General features: G+C 47.7%; 1 protein-coding gene across 1 annotated transcript in view; it reads right to left on the bottom strand.

Moving 5' to 3' along the window:
* Window positions 1–9,518: 9,518 nt before the first annotated feature.
* The window catches only part of Polr1a (RNA polymerase I subunit A), a 64,265-nt gene continuing 52,137 nt past the window's right edge, over window positions 9,519–21,646 (bottom strand). The window contains exons 26-34 of the mRNA XM_034511950.2: window positions 21,183–21,318; window positions 20,622–20,779; window positions 16,036–16,162; window positions 14,728–14,838; window positions 13,912–14,187; window positions 12,687–12,887; window positions 11,411–11,528; window positions 10,765–10,929; window positions 9,519–10,472 (exon numbers count right to left, since the gene is read on the bottom strand). Of these exons, the coding sequence (XP_034367841.1) occupies window positions 10,372–10,472; window positions 10,765–10,929; window positions 11,411–11,528; window positions 12,687–12,887; window positions 13,912–14,187; window positions 14,728–14,838; window positions 16,036–16,162; window positions 20,622–20,779; window positions 21,183–21,318 (1,393 nt within the window). The 3' untranslated portion in view covers window positions 9,519–10,371. The remainder of the gene's footprint in view (window positions 10,473–10,764; window positions 10,930–11,410; window positions 11,529–12,686; window positions 12,888–13,911; window positions 14,188–14,727; window positions 14,839–16,035; window positions 16,163–20,621; window positions 20,780–21,182; window positions 21,319–21,646) is intronic.

Raw genomic sequence — 21,646 nt, 5'->3', positions numbered from 1 at the left:
AGTTTGGTTCCTGTGCGTTTGTAGCTGTTTGGTTTTCTTCCATGTTCACCCCAGTTCCTGAATATGACATGAAGGCAAAAGTTTATTTACAATGCGTATGGCCTTGTGTTCCCCAGCTAGCTCTTGATTTATATTAACCCCTTATACTGTTCTCTGGCTGCCACGTGACAGTAGTTACCTCTCCTCAGTTTCATATGCCCAACTTCCTCTGAGTCTGGGTGGTGAATCTTCCCGAGCCTGACGTTTTCCCAGAGTTCCTCTCTCTCTGCTGGGTGAGCTGCCTATTCTCGGCTGCTTTGCTGTTGGCCATTCAGATCTTTATTGACAGGTGAATGCTTCCGTAGTGCACAGGAGATGATTGGCCCTATAGGTTTGCTTTTGGCTTTGATGTACTTTAGCCTAAGAGCCTGTCTCTGGCCTCTTGCTCTGTCTGTTCTACAGACCTCTGTCAAACTCATCAAGGCTTGGCCTAGGCCTGAGCAGTTCAGGCTCCATATCAAAGCCTTCTTCAGCTTCCCACATAGGTCACTTAACAACTCACCCTGATATTCAAGGTCTCTGCTGTCAGTTCCCAACTCAACTGCAGAAACTCCCTTTTCCTGACGAATCTGATTCTCAATGCACAGATGGACTTCAAACCCTTCTCACATTATCTTCAACTCCAGTCCCACCTTCTAGGTGAGCCTCGGCCCTCTGACACTGAGTGGAGGTGACTCCTTGTGTTGACTCCTCTCCTTCCTCCCCTCCACAGGTCAAGGAGGAGGAACTGGTAGAGGAGAGCTGACCATCTGTGCTCTTCACATGGGGTGGCACTTGAAGTCACTGTAGTCCCTCTGTGAGCTGTTGTCTGTCAACTTCATCCCAGAGGAGCGGAGGGGAGGCCTGTGGCTCAGAGAGTGCAGCCTCCTGGCAGGCCTCTCCATTATCTACCTTTGCTCTCTGGTTTCTTCACATGATGGTGTCTGACACCTCGATTTCCACAGACAAGTTGTCCCATGGGATGCCTTGCATCAAAGTGTTAGCCAGAGTCTGAGTTCCTGGTGAACCCTGAGCTGATACAGTGCCCTGTCTTCAGATGGAGAGTTCTCACTTGCTTTGTGGCTCCCTGCTTTTTTTGTTTGGTTGGTTGATGGTTTTGCCTGTGTAGAAAACTCAAGAAATGTACTACTTTTCAGGGTAACATCAATCATCAGTTGCTTTCGACCATTTTTGGTCTCACACACACACACACACACACACAGAGAGACATGCACAAATTTTTATGTCAACTCGACCCAAGCTAAAGTTGTCTGCAAGGAGGGAGCCTCAACTGAGAAAATGCCTAGAGAAGACTGGGCTGTAGACAAGTCTGTAGGGCATTTTCTTAATTAGTAATTAATGAGGGTAAGCCCAGCTCATTGTGGGTGGGGCCACCCCTGGTCTACTGGTCCTGGGTTCTATAAGAAAGCTGTCTGAGCAAGCTATGAAAAGCAAGCCCTTCCATGGCCTCTGCATCAGACCCTGCCTTCAGGTTCCTGTGTGTTTGAGTTCCTGCCCTGGTTTCCTTCAATGAGAACTATGATATGGAAGCATATGCCAAATAAACCCTTCCTCTCCAAGATTCTTTGGTCATGGAGTTTCATCACAGCAATTGAAACCCTAAGACACAGAACACAGATACACACAGACACACACTCTCACAGAGAGAGAGAGAGAGAGAGAGAGAGAGAGAGAGAGGAGGGAGGGAGAGAGGAAAAGACAGAATTAAACATATTGAGAAAATGCATACAGCAGAAGACTGGGCTATACACAAGTCTGTAGAGCATTTTCTTAATTGGTGATTAATCATTACTTTTAATCATTTAATCCTCAGCTGCAATTTTTCTGACTGTAGCAACCAAAATCTTGTATAACAAGGGCCTTGTATTCTAATACAGTAAATCTGAACACTGTGCAATTGATTGTTACAATAAACACTGTGCAATTAATCGTACATTTCTATTTTTATAGTTTGAACAAGTCATGATCCCCACAGGCTCAAGTGTTGAGTACCTGGTCTTTAGCTAGTGATGCTATTTTCAGGGGCTAGAGGAAAGCGGTCCTTAGGTGTGTACCTTTGAAAGTTGTAACTGGATCTGGGTGCTTTCCTCTCTGCTTCCTGTCCATCGCAAGGTGAGCAGCCTTCTTATCCTTATATTGCAAGCACTGGTATAGTCTGATTTACTGTAGACGTCTATCAATGGTGGCAAGGCCACACGCTGAAATAAGCCAAAACAAGTCTATGTCCATTACCATTAGAATAGCTATGACCAAGTGTCTGACAGGGAGCAACTTAGGCTAGGAGTTTATTTTGGCTCATAGTATGACTAGTAAACCCCATTGTGGGAAAGGCATTGCGAAATGCCTCCATAAGATTGTGCTATAGGCAAACCTGTAGGGCGTTTTCTTAATTAGTGATTCATATGGGAGGGTTCAGCCTATTGTTAGTGGGGTCACCCTTGGGCTGGTGGTCCTGGGTTCTATAAAAGATCCATCACAGTCTGGGGTGGTGAAAGCCTGACCCTTCTCACCTTTCAGTACATGAGGAAACAGAGAGCCATGAAGTGACCTTATCACCTCTTTTCCCCTTTCTCCCTTTTATTTTCACACACACACACACACACACACACACACACACACACACACACACACACGACCCACGAGATAGAGCCACAAACATTTACAGTAGATCTTTCTTTCCAAGTTAAAACTCTCTGGAAACACTCTGACATTTGCACCCAGTGTCATGTCCCCAGGGCAACAGCTTGTTAAAATTGCTGTTTGCAACCCCGTGGAGGTCATACAAAATTAGTCAACAGTAAAAATTTGTGAACACACAAAAATTAATTTGAAAAGCAGCATAAGGAATCTGAGCTGTTTGGGTGAGCATTTCCCATCACACCATGCAGCTTCATGGAAGCCTTGGCTCTAAGCACACAGCATGCACATGCCTCACTGTGCACACAGCATGCACATGCCTCACTGTGCACACAGCATGCACACCCCTCACTGTGCACACAGCATGCACACCCCTCACTGTGCATGCCATCATACCACATGATATGAAACAGTTGAGAACAGGTTCCACACTATCGAAAGTTAGAAACTGCAGTGTGTATATGTGCATGTGTTTGTGAGTTAGTGTGCAAGTGAACGGGTATTTACATGTATGTTTGAGATAGAGGCTCATGTATCCCAGGCTGATTTGATATACAGATGAGGGCAACATTGGAGGCCTAACCTTTCAAGGCTGGGATAACAGGAGTGCATCCTATGCCTTCATACAGCGCTGGGGGATAAAACCCAGCGCTTCATGCATGCTACAGAAGCAGTCTACCAAATGCTGTAGTGTTTTTAATTATTAAATACAAAGTTTTCTGCTTTTATAGAAAGATAATGGTTTAGTTATGAAAACTGAAGGCTTTCAGTATTGTCCCACCATCGTACTTCACCATGGGCATATCAAATTTGTGCACCTTTGAATTATATTATGTTGGAATGTTTGACTTTCAAAATTTTTTTTTAAAGATTTATTTATTCATTTAATATATATGAGTACACTGTTGCTGTCTTCAGACACACCAGAAGAGGGCATTGATCCCATTATAGATGGTTGTGAGCCACCATGTGGTTGCTGGGAATTGAACTCAGATCCTCTGGAAGAGCAGTCAGTGCTCTTAACCACTGAGCCATCTCTCTAGCCCGACTTTCAAAAACTGATAACCAAAAATTGATAGCCCTTGTTATATAAGATTTGGTTGCTACAGTTACTTTCTTGATGTTGTTGTTTTGAAGGCTTGGCATAAACTCCAGGTAAAGGGAGACCCTGGTACATTTTTGACAGCAGTCAGACAAGGGCCTGATGAACAATTTTCTGATTTTGTCCATCAATTGATAACAACAGGAGGGAGGACTTTTGGTAATGCAGAGGCAGGTGTAGATTATGTGAAACAGCTTGCATATAAAAATGCCAATACTGTCTGCCAAGCAGCTAATCATTATCCACAGGATAAGTTGGTTAAGTTTTGTAATCTCCATGCATTCGTTTTTCCATCTTGCACTGCACATGCACCTATAGAAGAAGCATTGCTAGTTTTCACTGATGGTTACTCATCAGGAACAGTCACTTATGCCTTTAAAGATGAAGTAATCTCCTTTGCTCCATCATCAGTATCAGCTCAATTGGTTGAATTACATGCTGTCATCGCTGTGTTCCAAGCATTTCCGTATCAAGCCACTGATATTTATATAGATAGCTCATATTTAGCTCAGTCTATCCCTCTGCTAGAAACTGCTGTGCAAATAAAGCATTCCTCAGAAGCAGCTGATTTGTTTTTACAGTGCCAACAATTAATTTTGAGAAAATATAAATTCTTTATGGGACACCTGAGGGCCCACACTGGACTACCAGGTTCCCTCTCTGGGGGAAACACCAAGGTAGATCTAGCCACTTGTGTAAGCGAAGTGAGTTTATCAGATCTGCTGTCTAACTTGGATCAGGCCATAAAGGCTCATGAGTTACATCACCTTAACTCTCAGACTTTAAAGATCATGTTTAAAATCACCAGAGAACAAGCTAGGCAAAGTGTCAATGTCAATCATGTGTTATACTTTTACCAGTTCCTCATTTGGGCATAAATCCAAAGGGACTGATACCAGTCAGTCTCTGGCAAATGGATGTTACTCATTATAATGAATTTGGGAATCAAAAAAATATACATGTATGTGTAGATACACACTGGTTTCATTTATGCAACATTACGAACTGGAGAAGCAAGAAAATGTGATCACTCATATGCTCACTACAATCGCTGTATTGGGTGTGCCTAAACAGATAAAGACTTGACAATGGCCCAGGTTATACAAGCTCCAGTTTCTACCAATTCTGTGAAAAATTGGGACTACTACATAAAACAGGTATTCCATATAATCCACAGGGCCAAGGTATGGTAGAAATGACACATCAAACCATTAAACATCAATTTGAAAAAATTAAAAGTGGGAATGGTAGCCTACCAAGGGATCCCCCAGAAATATCCTTCATCACACACTCTTTATTTTAAATTTTTTAACTTTGGATTCTGAAGGAAAATCTGCTGCAGATAAGATTTTGGCATCCTGATACCAAAAAGATTTTTGCAACAGTCCTCTGGAAAGACCTATTAACTGGAACCTGGAATGGGCCAGACAGACCCAGTGCTTATCTAGGGAAGAGGTTTGGTCTGCATACATTCCCAAACAGCAATGCTGCATGCTGGCTGCCAGAGAGACTGATTAAACAAATAGACAGTAATAACAAATCCAGGGAGGAGAAGCCCCCTGAGAACCCTATTTTTTCTTTGCAGGAAACATGAAGATCCTTCACAATTGCTTTCAAACTGGAACAGTTTGAAACCAGCATATGCCATATAACCTGACTTGGAAAGTTCTCAGTGCTGAAGGAGACATCATCACCAGCACCTCCAAGATGGCTCCATTGGACTCTTGGTTCCCCAACTTATGATTTAGTGGAGTACATCTCAAGACCTTTGCCCCTAACTGGGAGGCCTCACCAACCTAAGACAGGAGCTCAACCATATGGCTGTTGAGTATCCAGGGACGGGAAAGGGAGGCTAGGGTCTTTCCGTAAGTTTTTCCAGCCTTCCCTTTTGAAAAAAATTAAAAACGGGGATCTGTTGGGAGCCAACTCTTAGCAGAAAGTGGCTAACATCTTTGCAGCCATCTTGGGCCATATATTTGCAGGTTGATACTTTTCCACCCTGACAAGAGACTTGATCAGACACCTTGTCTCCATTCTTCGAGTCTTCTGCCCCTCTATCCCCACTCTCTCCCTTGCAGACCACGCTGACTGACCTGCGGGCCGGGTCAGGGCATATGATGTTTAGTTATAGAAGGCACTCGAGAGAACACATGATGTTTGGAAAAGGTATTAAGTATGACCCAACAGACAGTGGACAATGCTGGGTGGTACTGCTGTCTTAACATTCTTTGCTAGTCATCATTTGTCATGATTTCATAGAGAGAAACACACCAAAAAACTTCCAGTGGTGTTTTGGTGCTTCTTGATGCTTCTTTGAATTTGGACAGATTGGAAGAGCCTCCCAGTTTCTTCTGATTTGTGAATGGTGTTTTCGAGTGGATCGCTGCTGATTTGTATGAACTGAACTGCTGATATCCTGACAATGCAGACTAGATTTGCTCCAAAGAAATATTTCTAAACAGGTCCACAGCCTCCTTTGCTCTATTAACCTTTCCTTTCCACCACCTCTGGTGGGTGCTGGGCTAGGAGGGAGGTTAAAGCACTCAAGAACCCTTATTAAAAGTAGGTTTTGAAAAATCAAAGCCTAAAATATCCACCCCATGGGCGGGTGTGTGGTGAAGTTTTTCAGTCTTGTACTAGTGACATCTGCATCAGGATGATTCTTTGTTAAGACTATACTTTAATTACAGCAGCATTCAAACTTGTACCATTTACAACTTGTACTCTCTACAGTTGTGACAAAATGTCTTTAGATATTGACAAAAGTTTCAAGTGTGTGTGGGAGGGAATACAAATATGCCCCTAGTTGAGGAACACTCAGTGTATAGGTAATATAGATGAACCTTAGTTGTGGTTATATGGTTAGACTTTATGAACACTTACTAATTACCATTTTATACATAAAGGAAATACAGAAAGGCCAAGTAACTCCCTGCTATACTTGTGAATTGAGAGAACGGGACTGTCCTCAGCGCCTGTTGTACTGCCTGTTGTCCTTGAGGTTTGGTAAGCTGTACATACTGTAATGTCAGGCTCACATTTCTGTGTAAAAATCTTGGGTCAGGGGCTGGGGAGATGGCTGTCATTAAAGTCACAGCAAACATATGGACCCAAATTTGATTATCAAGTACCCATGTAAGAGTAGCCAACTGCTGAATTCTGGGCTCAGTGAGAAACTGTCTCAGAATCTACATGTAAAGTAACTGAGCATTGACCCTCAGCAGTGACCTCTGCCGTGCGCACGCACGCACGCACGCGCGCGTGCGCGCGCGCACACACACGTACCAACACACATACAAATATACACATCACACCATCCACGTACCCAAACAAAGAGTCCCGAGTAAGGAGTGTTCAGTGTAGTCCAGTGATATCTGAGACCCTCATATGTATACCTCAGCCCCAAACTGGCTGAGCTCCTGTGCCAACAGCACAGTGAACAGCTGGTGCAGAAAGCAGCACTGGGCAGGGTCAGCAGGTCTTCCTCAGACACTCAAACTTGCTAGAGATATGGAGGCACATGTGGCTGGGCCAGGAGACTTCTACATTCAGGAAAAGGCCAGGGCGTGGGTGTGGGGGAGTGTAAACTGAGGTGGGGAAGCAATGATTTTTCCCAGCTTCCTCTCTTCTGGCCTCTGAGCATCCAGACAACTATTCTCTTTCCTCTCCATGAAGCCAGGAGTTTGGTCCTACCGGGAGGAGTGCATGGTGCATGCTCACATGATACCCACTGGGTACCATAACCTTTGACTAGTAATAGGCAGAATTGCCTGGTAAGATGTCTGGCATGCTGTATTACTAGTTCCAAGAGAATACAAGGTTCGCACAAGTAGAGGCTGGATTGGGTTGGATACAGGATGGGAGAAAACTGGGAGCCTGGGCACTGTGTGCAAGCTTTGGGTGCAGGGAAGCAGCAGTAGGTGCCACACAGACTCATACACTTGCTTCAGTGAAGCCACCGCAGAGCCTTCAGTGACACCTCAGACCTGTACTCAGCCTCCTTGGCATTCACAGGACAGAGGGATGAGTCTGTGGACATCTGGGTCTTTTTAATTTGCTGTGCATGGCTAGGCCTAGGCCCTTGCAAGGGCACTCTCAGAGTTGCACTTCCAGCCCTTGGTTCTTTTTTTTTTTTGACAGTGTCTTACTATGTAGGTCAAGATGGTCTTGAATTCATTATATAGACCAGGAGGATGTTGAACTTGAGGTCCTCCTGCCTCATCTCCTAAGTGCTGGAATTAGAGGTGTGTGTCTCCAAGCCAAAGCTTCATTGTTTTGATGGAAACTTCTCATGGAACAGTTTCATAGACAAAATACTGGCTGGTCAAGAATCCCCTCCCTTTGTTCTTGTTGGTTTCCTCCTGGCAGGAACTTTGAAAGCTTCCTGCTAAGAGAACTGCACCTATCTTCTGCACATGCCAGGTTTCATGTGTTAGACAACTGCAGCTTTCTTTGAGCAACCTTTAGAGTCCTTGCAGACATTAGCTATTTAGAGCTCACTGAGGACCTTGGCTTGTGACTTACTTCCTACAAGTCGTCTCACACTTAAGTTAGCTTTAAGTCAGAGTACTGCGGATGAACTAAGCTTGGTTTTCAACTCTTACTGAATACTCTTTTCTGAAGCTCATTTCATAGCCAGGCTGTACCCAAGACCACTCTATCTTAATCTTGGGGTGTGGCTCTATAATCAGCTTTCTAAAGTGTCCTCCAGGTCCTGGGGAGAATCCGGACGCGGAACGCTTAGCCAGCATGTGCAGTCCTGAGCTCAGTCTTCACTGCTTAGCAGGGAGTTATGACCCCACCGCCGGCAGATGAGTAGAAAAGAGCATATTTATTTTTTCCGATCTAGAGCCTGCTCACTTCCTTCTTGCTGGGCTATTCTTACAGGATTACTCGCTTGCTTCAGTGTTTCTCTATTCAGAATTCTTTGAGGTTGGTTTCCCTGACAGGTTATGGCAATAGAGTAGGGAATATTCTTGGGACTGCAAATGTTCTTTCTTTGAAGTTATTTCAAAACAGGCACAGTAGACTCCAGCTAAATGTGAAACAGCTGGGTGGATGGGTGGGTGGAAGAAGGATGCCACCACTCCAGGCTCCAGTACAGGTCAGAGGTCTGGTACAAATGTGGCCAGTTTCCAGCCCATGTTTACATTCAAGGTTTGCTCCTTTAGCTCTATGCTCTTCAGTTCCAGATATTTCCTACAAGAATCCCCTCTCTCTACTCTAGAGGTTTAAGAAGTGAGTAATCAACTTGCCTTTTCACCCAAAGAATGAATGTCCTATCTATCCTGCGGGCTGTGTCCTCAGGACAGGGTTCTCTGGGACCCCTTCTGTTTCCTGTAGAGGCTGTGGCAGTCTTCTATGCCATGTCCTACAGTCTGTTTTGAGGTGCTAGCTTTCTTGGGTGTACACAGGCTGGGTCCCATCATGGGCCTGGAGGAGACTGCAGAATCTCTTCTTGCAAGGTGACCTTTAGCCCAGCCCATTCTTGAGGTCACTGCAGCCTTCTTACCCGACTAAGGTGACACAAATCTTTCCCACAGCCTTCCATTCTGTGCTTCTGGCCATGGGTAGGATTCAGAGGTGAAGACCGGGGAGTAGGGGTAGGGGTCGGGGTACAAGATCTGCCCCTACATTGCCAGATAAAAGGAAGAGTAGCCTGAAGTCTGTGCCAAGAAAATCCTAAGTACCAGATGCAAAAACCACAAATGAAGGAAAAGATTAAAAACTTAAGTCCTGATTATCTTCTAACGGCCAGTTCCAGCTAGCCATGTTTATTACTCAGCCCATGTGAGAATAACAGTGGACAAAAATAGAAATGGCCTGGCTTTATAAAGCCTCTGCCTTTTCTGTCCTGTCAGAGAACCTTACTGCATGGCTCAAAGACCCCAGCAGTGCAGGGGCTGGGGGCGACCATGGGCTCTGATATCAAGCTGAGTGCAGAGGCAGGAAGGGCAAGCTACTTGGCCTTGCTGAATCGCCCCAGTGGGAAACCCTGGGCTTTCTGTGAGGTAGAGAGCTGCTGCAGTCCCAGAGAGATGTCCTGGCTGTGGGGGCAGTCTCGTCTACTACATGCAGCCATGCAGCAAAAGCAGTATGGTGGGGTCCTTGTGCCACTGACTCTGGCCCAGGAAAGCAGCCCTGAGTGGAGCCTCTTTGAGAACTCTCCTTTGGTAGCTGCAACAGGGAGGGACAGGTACATGAAGCAAGTTTCATGCCCTTTCTGGGTCTTCCGGAACCCCTAGGAATGTTTCCTTAGCTACTAGCTATGTATAGAAATGGTGGCACCAGGGATTCCCAACAGCAAACGTGGCTCCCAGTGATCTTCCCACTGTGTAGTCCTGGGTCTCTTGTTAGGATCTTGGCTGGGGCCTCCTGGAGCACAAGTCAAGCAATCGCCATCTTGGAGGGCTTGGGAAGCCTTGTTCCTGATCCTGAGATGGAAAGGCTAGGTAGGAGGAGCCTTTTCTGAGTGAAGCTGGCCCAGTTCAGGCCACCTGCTTTCTGGAGCCCGAGGTCACTGCTTTGCTATGTCACTCTGAACTGTAAGCTGTGCCCACCCCCAGGTCCTCCAGGCTGGGCAGACAATGATGCTATCTTAGGGGCTGCTTGAGCTCAAACAGGCCTGTCCCGCCTTTGACGACTTTTCCCACCACGAGGCAGGCAGAAGGTGATTTCAGTTCATCATGGGATCCTATGAAAGACAGAAAGAGCTTGTGCCAGGGGTCTGAGGGAGATGTGAGGGACTGAGGGCTGAATACTGAGGTTGTATGGTGTATCTCCGCTGGAGGTAATTATTCCACCCCCCCCACTCATGCTATGGCACTGTACTTAAGTTTGGAGGAGGAGCTCTCTCTTTATTCCATCAGAATGCAGACTTTTACTGTCTGCTGCCTCTCTTCTTCTGATTCCAAGATCTCACTGCATGTAAGGGGTGAGACAAGCCCATCTGCCCAGGGAGGGCCCAAGTCACTGCCCACACTCACCCATCATGGTGGCCTGTTTCAGAAACTGGAAGCTGGTTTCAAATGTCATCTGCTGCAAAGGGGAGGAGCTTGACTGAATCCCAAAGCGATTGAGTGGTTTGTAAACACCCTCAAAACACATGTAATCAGCAACCAGGGAGAGATGGCGAGGGTCAACTGCAATGCCTATCACAGGGGCAGAACATCAGGAAGGTTAGACACAGGGACACTGAGGAAGCATCATCTATCACAAGGCGGTCTACAGCCACACCCCGGCACCTCTCTCAGCTCCTTCACTTCCTCATCCAGACATGAAAGCCCTACACCTGGCCCATCTTGCTCATCATGTCCACCTAGAAGCACAGGAAATGAGAATCCAGCCAAGTGTCCTGTTTCTACCTGGAATCTAGACCCCCTGAAGGGCCAAAGCCAGCCATCATGAGCTTCATTCACAAAGGCACCAGTAACTGGGACACTATGTCAAGAGTCAAAGTCACCATCCTCCACACTCCCTCATGGGGACTCTCAAGTGACTATAGTCCCCGTGCACTCAGCAGCCATGCCTCTGTTCCCACCAAACGCAGGGCTGACCACCTCAGTTCTCTTGCCCTGGCCACTGGGCACTCCAACTAGGCCAGGCATGCTGTCTGCTGTGTGCTCTGCTTACCATACACAGCGAACACATCCTTAATCTCCTTCTCGATCACCCGCAGAGCAGCCTCGATGCCGTAAGTATTGGCCATGGCGTGGATGTCATTGGAGTAGAGGCGGCGCAGGTCCAGTACCTGGGCAAGGGAAGAAGGGACCGACTTAAGTGTCCCATTGCCAGCTTTGTCCTGTGTGCATGCCCCAGTATTCTCTCTCGCCTTGTGCCCACTGGCTGGGGGCAGCTGGTGCCATGTGTGTGGAGGAGCAGAGACCAGCGAGGAGGACAGCTACAGGCAGGAGAGTCGCCAGGGCTCTAGACTGTCTTGCTTTTGTGACCAGTGTAAAGAGACAACTCAGGACACATTTGAAACTAAGCAAGAAAGTTTTTTGTTCATTATTATTCTTGTAACAGAGATCTGCTCACTGGGATGGACGCCTGGGGAGGTGAGGAGAGGCTCCTCAGCAGAGACCCTTGAACACCTCTCCAGGGTGCACACGACAGGAACAGGTTACATCCCATAATTCACTTGGCCTCTCTAGAGGCCTGAAGCTCCAACTGAGCCACAGAGGCTCTTTCTTGGTGGCTCTACCCCAGCATTAGACACAATCCGCAGGATTGTGAGACTGAGCACTTGAAACAAACCCCAAGTAAACAAGTCAAGCCACACCCACATACTCAGGAGGTACAGATCACTTCTGTTCCTCTCCCGGGCAAGCTCTTGGTAAAAGCTCTAGAGTACCGGTGTGGCATAAGTGGCACGGATTCTTGGACAGGAGTGTGGGTGAGGGAACATGGGGCCAGAGCAGCCAAGCTCCCTAGTGTAGGAGAAACTCCTATACCCGGGGGTGAAAGCATCTCAGAGAAAGACTGATGAGTGGTGGGATGGGAGCACGGGGCCTCCTTCAGCTTCACGCAGGGAGTGCTTGCTGGTTGAGCTGCAGCTAGCTACCTTTACCAGACAGAGTGAGCAACACTCGGGCCAGGGATCCAGTGCACTATTTCTTATACTCAACTCTGAGAACTCCTCCAAGAGAAAACAAAACAACACAAAGAGGGTTCTCAGATGATGGATGCTGAGAAAGCCCCGGCTAATGCTGAGCCTGTTTCCATACGGCAAACTAACAGGCAATGGGAGTCCTTGGGTCACAAATGAGGACGCACTCAACTTGGGGTCCACAGTGTAGCACAAATGACTCAGCAGGGTCCAGAGCCAGCTGAGTCAACTCCCAAAAGAACATGAGGTGGGGGCAAGGATTTGTCCCAAACCAACAACCAGCCTGCGGGGGTCACATACCTCGGAGTACTTGAACAGCTCCAGGAGGTTGATTCCCTCCGTGTTCAGCACAAACTCCTTTTCATTCTTATCATTGGTCGTTTCGTTCAGGAGGCACCGAGTGATGCCCTTAGTCGTATACACAATGGCATTATGGGCCAAGGACACAACCAAGGAGCTCATGTCAAAATTAATCTTCATCAGTGGGAACTTCACAGTCACCTATGGGAGAAAGAGAGCTGAGCCAAGGAAGAGAGCCCCACACTCCCCAAACCCCCAGCTCCATGAACGGGGCTGGGGCCTGACGGTCTACTTCAAGTAGCTTTCAAAGCCCATTTAACACTCTCCTGGCTGGGGAGATGGGTCCTGCTGCAGAAGTGGGCAGGTGGGCTGAGAACTGGGTGGTTTAAATGACCCGTATTCAAGGTGGAAACAGCTACCAGATGTCAAGTCTGCTGCACTGCCTGTCCTCTCAGTGGCCACAACACAGTGCCTGCTGCTTCAGGCTCCAGGTCCCCCCAGCAAGCTTTGTTATCTATGCTTGGGAACCATGCGTTTGATTAAAGAGAGGATAAGGAATATGCCTACGCCGATATTAAAACACTGAACCACACAGGCCTCAAAGGAACCATGAAATTCTCAGGATGGGGTACAGAGGACGTTTTGGAGCAAGCTCAAATGATGGGTCACTGTCTCCTGGCAGGAAGAAAGGAAGCTGCTATGCCTGTGATGTACGGATGACATGTTTGTGCTTATATTAAATGAAGTGATTCATTTAGAGGATCTTACGTGCTAGGCCTGCCATTGACACATATGCACTATTTCTCAGCACTAGGGGTTAGAAAGTGGAACGGGCGAGGCTGTGTTTCAGAGCACAGGTCACCAGTCATTAAGAGATTCTTCCAGGGCTGCTCGAGAAACGTGGCTAATAATACTGGCCGCGCTTCCAGAGGACTTGGGTTTAATTCCCAGTACCCACATGGTGGTTTACAACCATCTGTAACTCTGTTTCCAAGGAATGCTCTTTTCTGGGCCTCCAAGGGAATTGCACATATGGTGTGTGACCATACTCACAGGCAAAACACCCATACAGATAAAATATTTTAAAGAGCCAGAGGTTCTTCAGGGGATATTCATGCAGAAAGAGCATGAATTGTGGATTATGAATTATGGATTAAGCATTAAGCTTCTACTTGAGGGTCAGGTTAGACATAAGCCCCTAGAGCCAAGCTGTGTAGACACTGACCTGGCACCACAGGCTCTCCTCTGTGTCATACAGGTAGTCCTCAATGAATGAGTGGGACTCCCGTACAGCCTGGATCCGGCGTTCCATGGCCTCAGCTCCCTGAGGCCTGGAGTGGCGGCGGGGAGGGTTCTGGGATGATTCCTCCTCGAGGCCTGAACCGTGTTCCTCATCAGGCTCATAGCCCTGGTGGGCACCTTCCCCTTTGATGTTCCCTTCTTCTTGTACATCCTCCTCCTCCTCTTCCTCCTCTCCTTCTTCCTCACTCTCATAGTCAACCTGACAGGACATGAGATGTAGGCAGTCAGTGCAGGTCCCAGCCACCCAGATGTCACCTATGGGACAACCCCAGGCCCCACTGGCCCACACTAGCTTCTCTGCTCTGCCCTGGCCACCTTCTATCTCCATCTACCTTCCTTCGCCTTTCCACTGAGTTGGCCCTCAGTCCTGATGTCCCCTCAGAGGCAGCTCACTTGCCACAGTTTCCTTGGCTCACCCACTTACCTGAGAACCCTTTCCCCTTTCCCCAGCCTCCCTAATCTCTTATGACACTAGGGATTTGGTTTGGGGACAGTGAGAGAGAGATCATATTCTTACTGTACAAACAGCAGACACTAACTTCTTCTCAGTCTTCTCTGGGTCTTTGAGTCTGACTCTCATATCCAGGGTTAGCCAGAGTCTAAGTAAAGTCCTGTCTGCTTAATCAAGAGGTATATCTTCCTTCAGACTTCTGGTGGGTTCCCAGTGTGACGGAGGGGCACGGTCCGGGGGAATTCCTTATGTGTGAGCACAACCCTGCACCCCACCAGCATCCCTCACCTCTTCTTCTTGTTTCTCCTTGCGTCTGGTGTCAGAAGCATCTGCATCCCCCTCCTCAGCTTCAGCATCCACAATGTTCCCCTCTTCTTCCTCATCCCTTTCCTCCTCTCTCTGTGGTTTGAGGTCAAGAAAAAAATGATTAGTTCTAGTAATATCCAGTAGTCAGTGAATCCGTCTGCTGTCCTCTACCCACTCAGTCCCCAACCTAGCCCTTCCACCCAGTCTGCTCACCTAGCCTTGAGTTTGCAAACCTCCTTCCCTCTAGACACCCTACAGAGCAAGGGCTTGCTGCAGCGTCTGCGTCGCTCTCAGTACACTCCACCTAGCTGCCCTCTGTCCTCCCTCCTTGCTCGTTCCTTAGTTCCTACTGGCTTATCACAGCCCCTCCGTCTGTGTTCACGTCACATACATGTCATTACCTGTCTTGTATACCATAATATTTTGGTTAAAAGGGTTAGTGATACAGTGTAATTGTAGGGGGCTGCCCACAGTCATTACGTGACATAAATACTGCTCCAACATTGTGGGTGGGAAGGAGAAAGCTGTTTTTTCCCTTCCTGGCTTTGGTTTCTAGTTTCTTTGCCTCTTTCTGGTGAAGTGAGGACTGGACAAACAGTTGAATACAGTTGTGTTGATCTATGCTTAAGTTACTGAAATGGCAAAGCCACAGGACAAGAGGAACCTAGGATTTTCTCTGATCTAGGCCCAGAGACAGATGACAAAGAGCCAGGCAGGGCATTCCCAGTCCATGTGACAAGCCACCTGAGCAGGCTCACTGCATCAGCACAGGCCTCCGCTTGCAGCCCTAGGAGTGCTCTGCTCCTGGCCTTAGGGACTTCCCACACTGCTCCTTATCTGGCCACTTCTTCCTCTCCTACCAATAGTCTTTCTTCCCCCTTTTTCACTGAGGCTCAACTTCTCTGCTTCAGATCACTTTACTCAGTGCCTTGGTGCTTTGGGGGAAATCAAATGCAGAGAGAAAGGAGAACTTTCAAGGGCTCAGTGTACCATCTCGAGGATGGAAACTTCTTACAGAGCCATCCAGATGTCCATAGGTCTGATCCAGAGCTGAGCAAACCAGATTGCTGGCAGCCTTGCTGGCCTGGCCCACCATGTCTGGGAGTGATAAGTGTAGCTTACTAGACGAGAGCAGCAGATAAATGCTGAGGTACATAGAGATCTTGCAGAATGCTGAGAACTGTCACAGAAACCTCCCCCAGAGAAGCCCGTCCGTATGGGAGCCCTCCAAGTCTCTCAGCCTTAAGATCAGTCCTGTGCATTTCATAGAGGTCCCTGGCGTTCGCTTACCAGAGTCCTCCCCGAGTCCTCAGTGTCATCGAGGTCCTTCTGTGTAGCTCTCCTAGTATTCACACTTCTGAAGGCTGATGCTTTGCTATTCTTCTTTCTGATAGCTTCCATTAGTAGCTTAAAGAATCTGTATGAGAAGAAAGCCATCCAGCCCCATCAGGATAAGTGTGTCTGGCCCTCTTGATGCTAAAGGATTTGCATGGGAGCCAGCACAAGGGACTGAGGCCAGTCTCTCCTACCCACCTCTACCTTCCCCCACTTGCTGAATCTGTCAGAAAGAACACCAGTCTCATACTCCAGCCTGCCGCATCTGGATACACTCTGTCACTCCTAAACTAACGTACCTCTGACTGTGACAGACAGCTTCTTGAACTTTTTAACTTGTCTGGAGAATGTGGATTTTAATACGTAAAGTGCAAATGTGTTTTAGCCACCATATACTTTCCTTAAGGCTTGGTAGAGCTTGTATTTGGTACATGACGGATACTGGCGCTACTGTGCTTGTCATCCAATCAGGACAGCAGAACCAATTCTAAGAGATGGGAATGCAGCCTGGGACAGCCTTCCCCCTCCCAGACATCTGCAGTATCTCAAGAAAGTAGGTCTGGTCAGATCAGAGGAATCCACACCCTCATACATGGGAACCCCGACAACTGAATAAACAAGAGAAGACGTAAAAGTGCACTGAAACTTCAAAGGGTAACACAGTGGACTTTGTGGCAATGGTCACACCAATGGGTTAGAACCAAACCTATCTGAAGAACTCATGGGTCTCTTTCTTCTTCTCCCCGAGTCACCCCCCTCCACCCCCCATCTTAAGGGTCCCTTGGATTTCAGCCTTCCCCATTCCTACTTTTTTATTTATTTTTTAAAATAACCTCTCACTCCTTTGTTAGGCACTTGGAACATCCCAAAGAGGACTGCATTAACTATACAAAGTCTAAGGTCTCACTCTAAGCCCTGCATTCATCCATCCTATGTTCTTGAGTTCTACCCTGTGCCTAAAACCACACTAGTCCTGTAGGCAGGAGAATGATAAAAGACAGGCTGCCAGCCCTCAAAGAAACATGGAGTCTTCATTTGAAAAGCAGTAAGTCAAATGTTTTACTGTTTTGTTCATTAAAGCCTAAAGAACGGCATCGTTGCTTCCTGTTTTTGTTTAAACGATGTACGTATTTTATGTGTTGAGTGTCTGCCTGCATGTATCTATGTGTACCACATGTGCATCTAGCACCCTTGGAGTCCAGAAGACGGTGCCAAATTCCCTGTACTTGGAGTTGCAGATGGTTGTATGTGCTGGGTATCAAACCTGGACTGCTGCAAGAGGGCTCTTAAGCTTTGGGCCAACTCTCCAGCCATTTGTTTTTTTAACTTCTCAAAGAGTACACAGTTTATTTGAGACCCACTAATATAGAGACAAGCTTGCTCACCAGGTGCTGAGAAATGGGGGCAGGAGAGTCAGAAGAGGGGAGGCAGGGCAGAACTTTGGAAGGATACAGTCAGGTGGAAAGAGCAGACACTGGAGAAGGGTGAGAGTCTTGATCACATCTTACAAAGGATCACTTACCCAGGGCACCACAGAGGAGATGGAATAAGGCAGAACAGGGTGCTCCCCTCCAGAGGCTAGGGACTGTGCTCTGTCGTCAGGTACATCTGCCCTGTCTCAATATGGACCCTCCAGCTCAGGTTCCTTGCCCACCATTCACAAAAGCCATCTGTTCCTATTCTCAGGGATCCTCTGAGCATCTACACCCTCAGCAATATTCAATGGGGGTGGTGGTGTCTTACTCCATCTCCCAAGGCTAGGCTGAGGTGCAGTGGAACTCCTCTGAGAGCCCCCACCCCCATCCCCCAGGGCCCCTCTCTGCCCTGCCCGAATCTTTTGGTGTGCAGAACTAAGGAGACAAGGGTGAAGGTGGAGCAGCAGGGTGCCTGAGAATGATAGACAGCACTGTTTTCCTGCAGGGCCTGCCAGTGTGCTCTTCTGTGATTGTGCCAAGAGCAAGGAGAGTGATGGCCCTCAGTGAATGTTCTGTGAAGGTCGTGCTACCTGGCAGTGTGGCAAATGAAAGGAATGGGAGAGGCATATGGCAGAGGAACCTCCCATCCCACATAAACAACTATGCACTGGGAACAGGACCCTTCAATGTTCCCCAAAGGGCCTGTCCCACCCCCAGCAGCTGCTGCTTCAAGTCGATTCTGCTCAGTTGCTCTGACTGCAGAATGAATGGCTTGCAGACTAAGTTCATGGCTGGGACAGGAGCCAGAAGCTACAGTCCTTGACTCGGCTCAGTGCTCTTGCCACTTTCCCACTCTGGCCTACTCTTCCAGGTCAGCCACACAGACATGCAAAGCGATGGATGCCAGCAGAGACAGCTGAGACCATCTGTGTCTCCAACAAGGAACACCTCTGCTTCTGTTTCCTTTTCCTTCCATTATTTGTTAAAAAAAAAAAAAAAAAAAAAAAAAAGGAAAGGAAAAAACCCTAGTGATCTGACAGATGAGGAGGGGAGAGAAAAAGAAAGAGGTGGCGGAGACAGGAGAAGGGAAGAAAGGAGAACAGCTGCTGGGGAGGGTGGCTCTCAGGCTCCCTTCCATTTCCTGTGAGCTCCCAGGCCTTAATGCACTTGAGTCACTCACTGTCTAGGCTGACGGAGAACTCTAAACCGCAGCCCACAGTACAGGCTGCTCTTCTCTTTGCCTGAGCCTTGGAGGCATGCTACAAACTCACTGAGACTGTCGCTGACCAAAGTGACCGCACATGCCCTGTTTATCACAGCTTTCAAGTGTGCAAGCAAAAGACATCTAGGAGCTAAGAAGTTCTACACTGCTGGGAACAAGCCAGGGTTGTCACTTGTAAGAAGAAACAAACAAAAAAGTGGTTTAGCAGCTGGTGAGATGGTTCAGTGGTCAAGAGGCCTTACTGTTCTTCAAAGACCTGAGTTTGGTTCCCACAACCCATGTTGGGTGGTTCACAACTGCCTACAACTCCAGCACCACAGAGATCTGACATCTCTGGCCTCTGCGGACACCTGCACACAGCACACACATACCCATACACAGATACACATAATTAAAGTAATACAAATACATCTTTTTTTTTTTCTTCCACAGGGCAGACAGAACTCTATGCTCAGCTGGCATGTCCCTCATAGTGTCCTTCCTGCTTGGCAGCTAAAGCTTCCGGGGTGAAGAGAAATGTGGCAAGCTGTTGACTCTGCCTCCTCTCAATTACCCTCAGGCCCTGTGGGCTCTGAGTCCCACTTCTCAGAAGAGAACTTCCAGGCCAGCACAAATACCCGCTGTACGTGGGAGCCCTGTTCTCCTCTGTTAATTAACAAGCTGGCAGGCTGGAGCCCGTTCTGTGCTCCTGTCACTCTGCCCAGTGTCCCAGAGCACATGAAGGAACAAAGCACGTGTTGGGCAGAGATACATGGAGGCACTGATGTAAGCGTAGCCGGCAACCTCAGTCACCTGAGTGAGGGCTGAAGCAGGACTTCTTTCTCTGCCCAGCCGCTGGTTCTCTGCGTGTAAGCACGCCAGTGTGCACAGAGCACTCAGAGGACAGACAACTTTTGAGAGTCAGCGCTCTCCTTCCACTATAAGAGGTCCTAGGGATCGAATGTCAGGCTTGGTGACATGTGCCTTTACCCACTGAGCCATCTTACTGTCCTGGATCTCTACAAGTTAGCAGCTCTGGGGAGACCTGGGATCCTGTCTACATAAAAGGCAGTGGTCAGGGGCACATGGCAAATCCTGTCAATGATGGTATCTCTATTTGCTTAAATGTATTAAACGTGTATTTACTAGTTGTTGATACTTGAACACTAGGAGACTGACTTTCTCTCCCCTTCTGCTCATCCAAAGAAAAAGCATGTAACAAGACAGCAGTAGGAGGCAAGCCTTTCTTTTTTGAAATCATTAGATACGGGTGACCTGGTCCACATTCTTGCACATGAGAGCCAACCTCCCCTCCCCCCCAAAAATGGTTCCACGCTCTGCCAGTGTCCTCCCACTCTGCTTCACCATACTGGGCAAAGCAAGTGCTTTGGTGAATCGTCCCATGCTTCTGATCTTGTACCCTCACTATTACAGCCTATGTTTTCAAATGTCCATCAGTAACCTGAACTTGAGAGAAAAGGGAAGTTCATTCTCCCTAGCAGATAGAAAACAGAATTCCTACAGTGAGTATCCATTTATAAAGTGGTTGGGAAATGACATGCCACCGGCTCCCTATCAGCTGACAAGATGTGAACGAGGAAGCACATTACAGGCTGATACACAAATCCCACCTTCTGCCATGTGCTGGTCTGAACCACAGAAGCACCACTATGATGAGGCTCTTTCTGCTTCCTGTACAGGTCCTTTCATACCTTAATACAATAAGCAGGAGAGGACTCGACAATCCAAGACAAGCTGGGGCAATAATAAATGGCTAACTAAGAAAGGTCACACTTACAGGCCGGATAGGGGTGGGGGTCCATATCAGGTGGCAGGGCCTACTGTCCTCTGAAACACTTCCTTTGTGGGCTCACGCCAGGAGTACTCCATGGCTCAAAGTTAAAGACAAACACATGAGTTCTGACCTGGTTTCCATGAAGTGCAAGATGTCCTCGGGTCTCAGGCACTTCTCCTGCTGGTAATATGCATGTGGCAAGAACTGAAACCGGAGCTCATACACCCGGAATTTATTCTGTTTCTCTCCCATACAGAAGGATTCCTGGATGTCAACTTTCTGCAATACCTAAAACCAGATGAACACAGAGAATCTGACCTGTCCAGGTCGCAGATGATTGTATACTGCAACTGGATTGCAAGACATCAAAAGTCTGAGGGGTCACAGCCTCCAACTCCAAAGAAAGTTCTGCCTGCATGAATCCTTGGGGTATGCTTAAGTGAATAGCCCTGCAGTTTGCTAAGTTAACCCAGGAAGCACTCTTACCACATTCTCCAGGCAAATGCTATGGATCTAACAATTATCTTAAAAGCTTCTTGATCTAACCCTGCCTGTTTAGCACCTGGCAGAGACAGTGTCTGTCTCCTGGTGGGAGTCTGGAACTAAGATGACAGTAGACTGCTCTGTCGTAGTAAGAGGAGGCAGGATCAGGTCTCCACCCAGCATTCAATCAAGTATGAGAGACAGTTACCTCCCCCAGGCACACCCTGGTGAGCTGCTTCTTCAGACTCTTCACTCTCTTCAATGCTTTCTTGGTGTTGAACACAGGCACACTCATCATGGGTGTTTTGATGTTGGCACTGGCCACCATGAGAATCTCCCTCAGTCTGACAAAGGATAAGAACACATCTGATCAGAGGTAACTAGAGTTTCTTGTTCACCTGAAACCTCTTAAAGATGGCAGTGTTTGGGATAAGACAAGAGGAGTATGTCCTATCAGTCACAACTCGGGTCCTGCCAGGTTTCCTGCAGGACCAGCTCCTCACGTGCACTTACAGCTAAGGACCAGCTCCTCACGGTCTTAGTCAGCAGGCATTTACAGAGAGCGCACCAACTGAGAGACGGAGGAAAGAGTAAACTAGAAGAAGCCTTCAGCACTCTTACTGAGATCTGCCACCCTGACAGTGGGCTCCGCAGTCATGGGAGAGAACCCTC

Source organism: Arvicanthis niloticus, chromosome 9 (genome assembly GCF_011762505.2).
Source record: "Arvicanthis niloticus isolate mArvNil1 chromosome 9, mArvNil1.pat.X, whole genome shotgun sequence".
Classification (NCBI taxonomy): domain Eukaryota; kingdom Metazoa; phylum Chordata; class Mammalia; order Rodentia; family Muridae; genus Arvicanthis; species Arvicanthis niloticus.
Note: the sequence above shows the minus strand (reverse complement) of the source record. Positions and strands in the feature narration are given on the sequence as shown.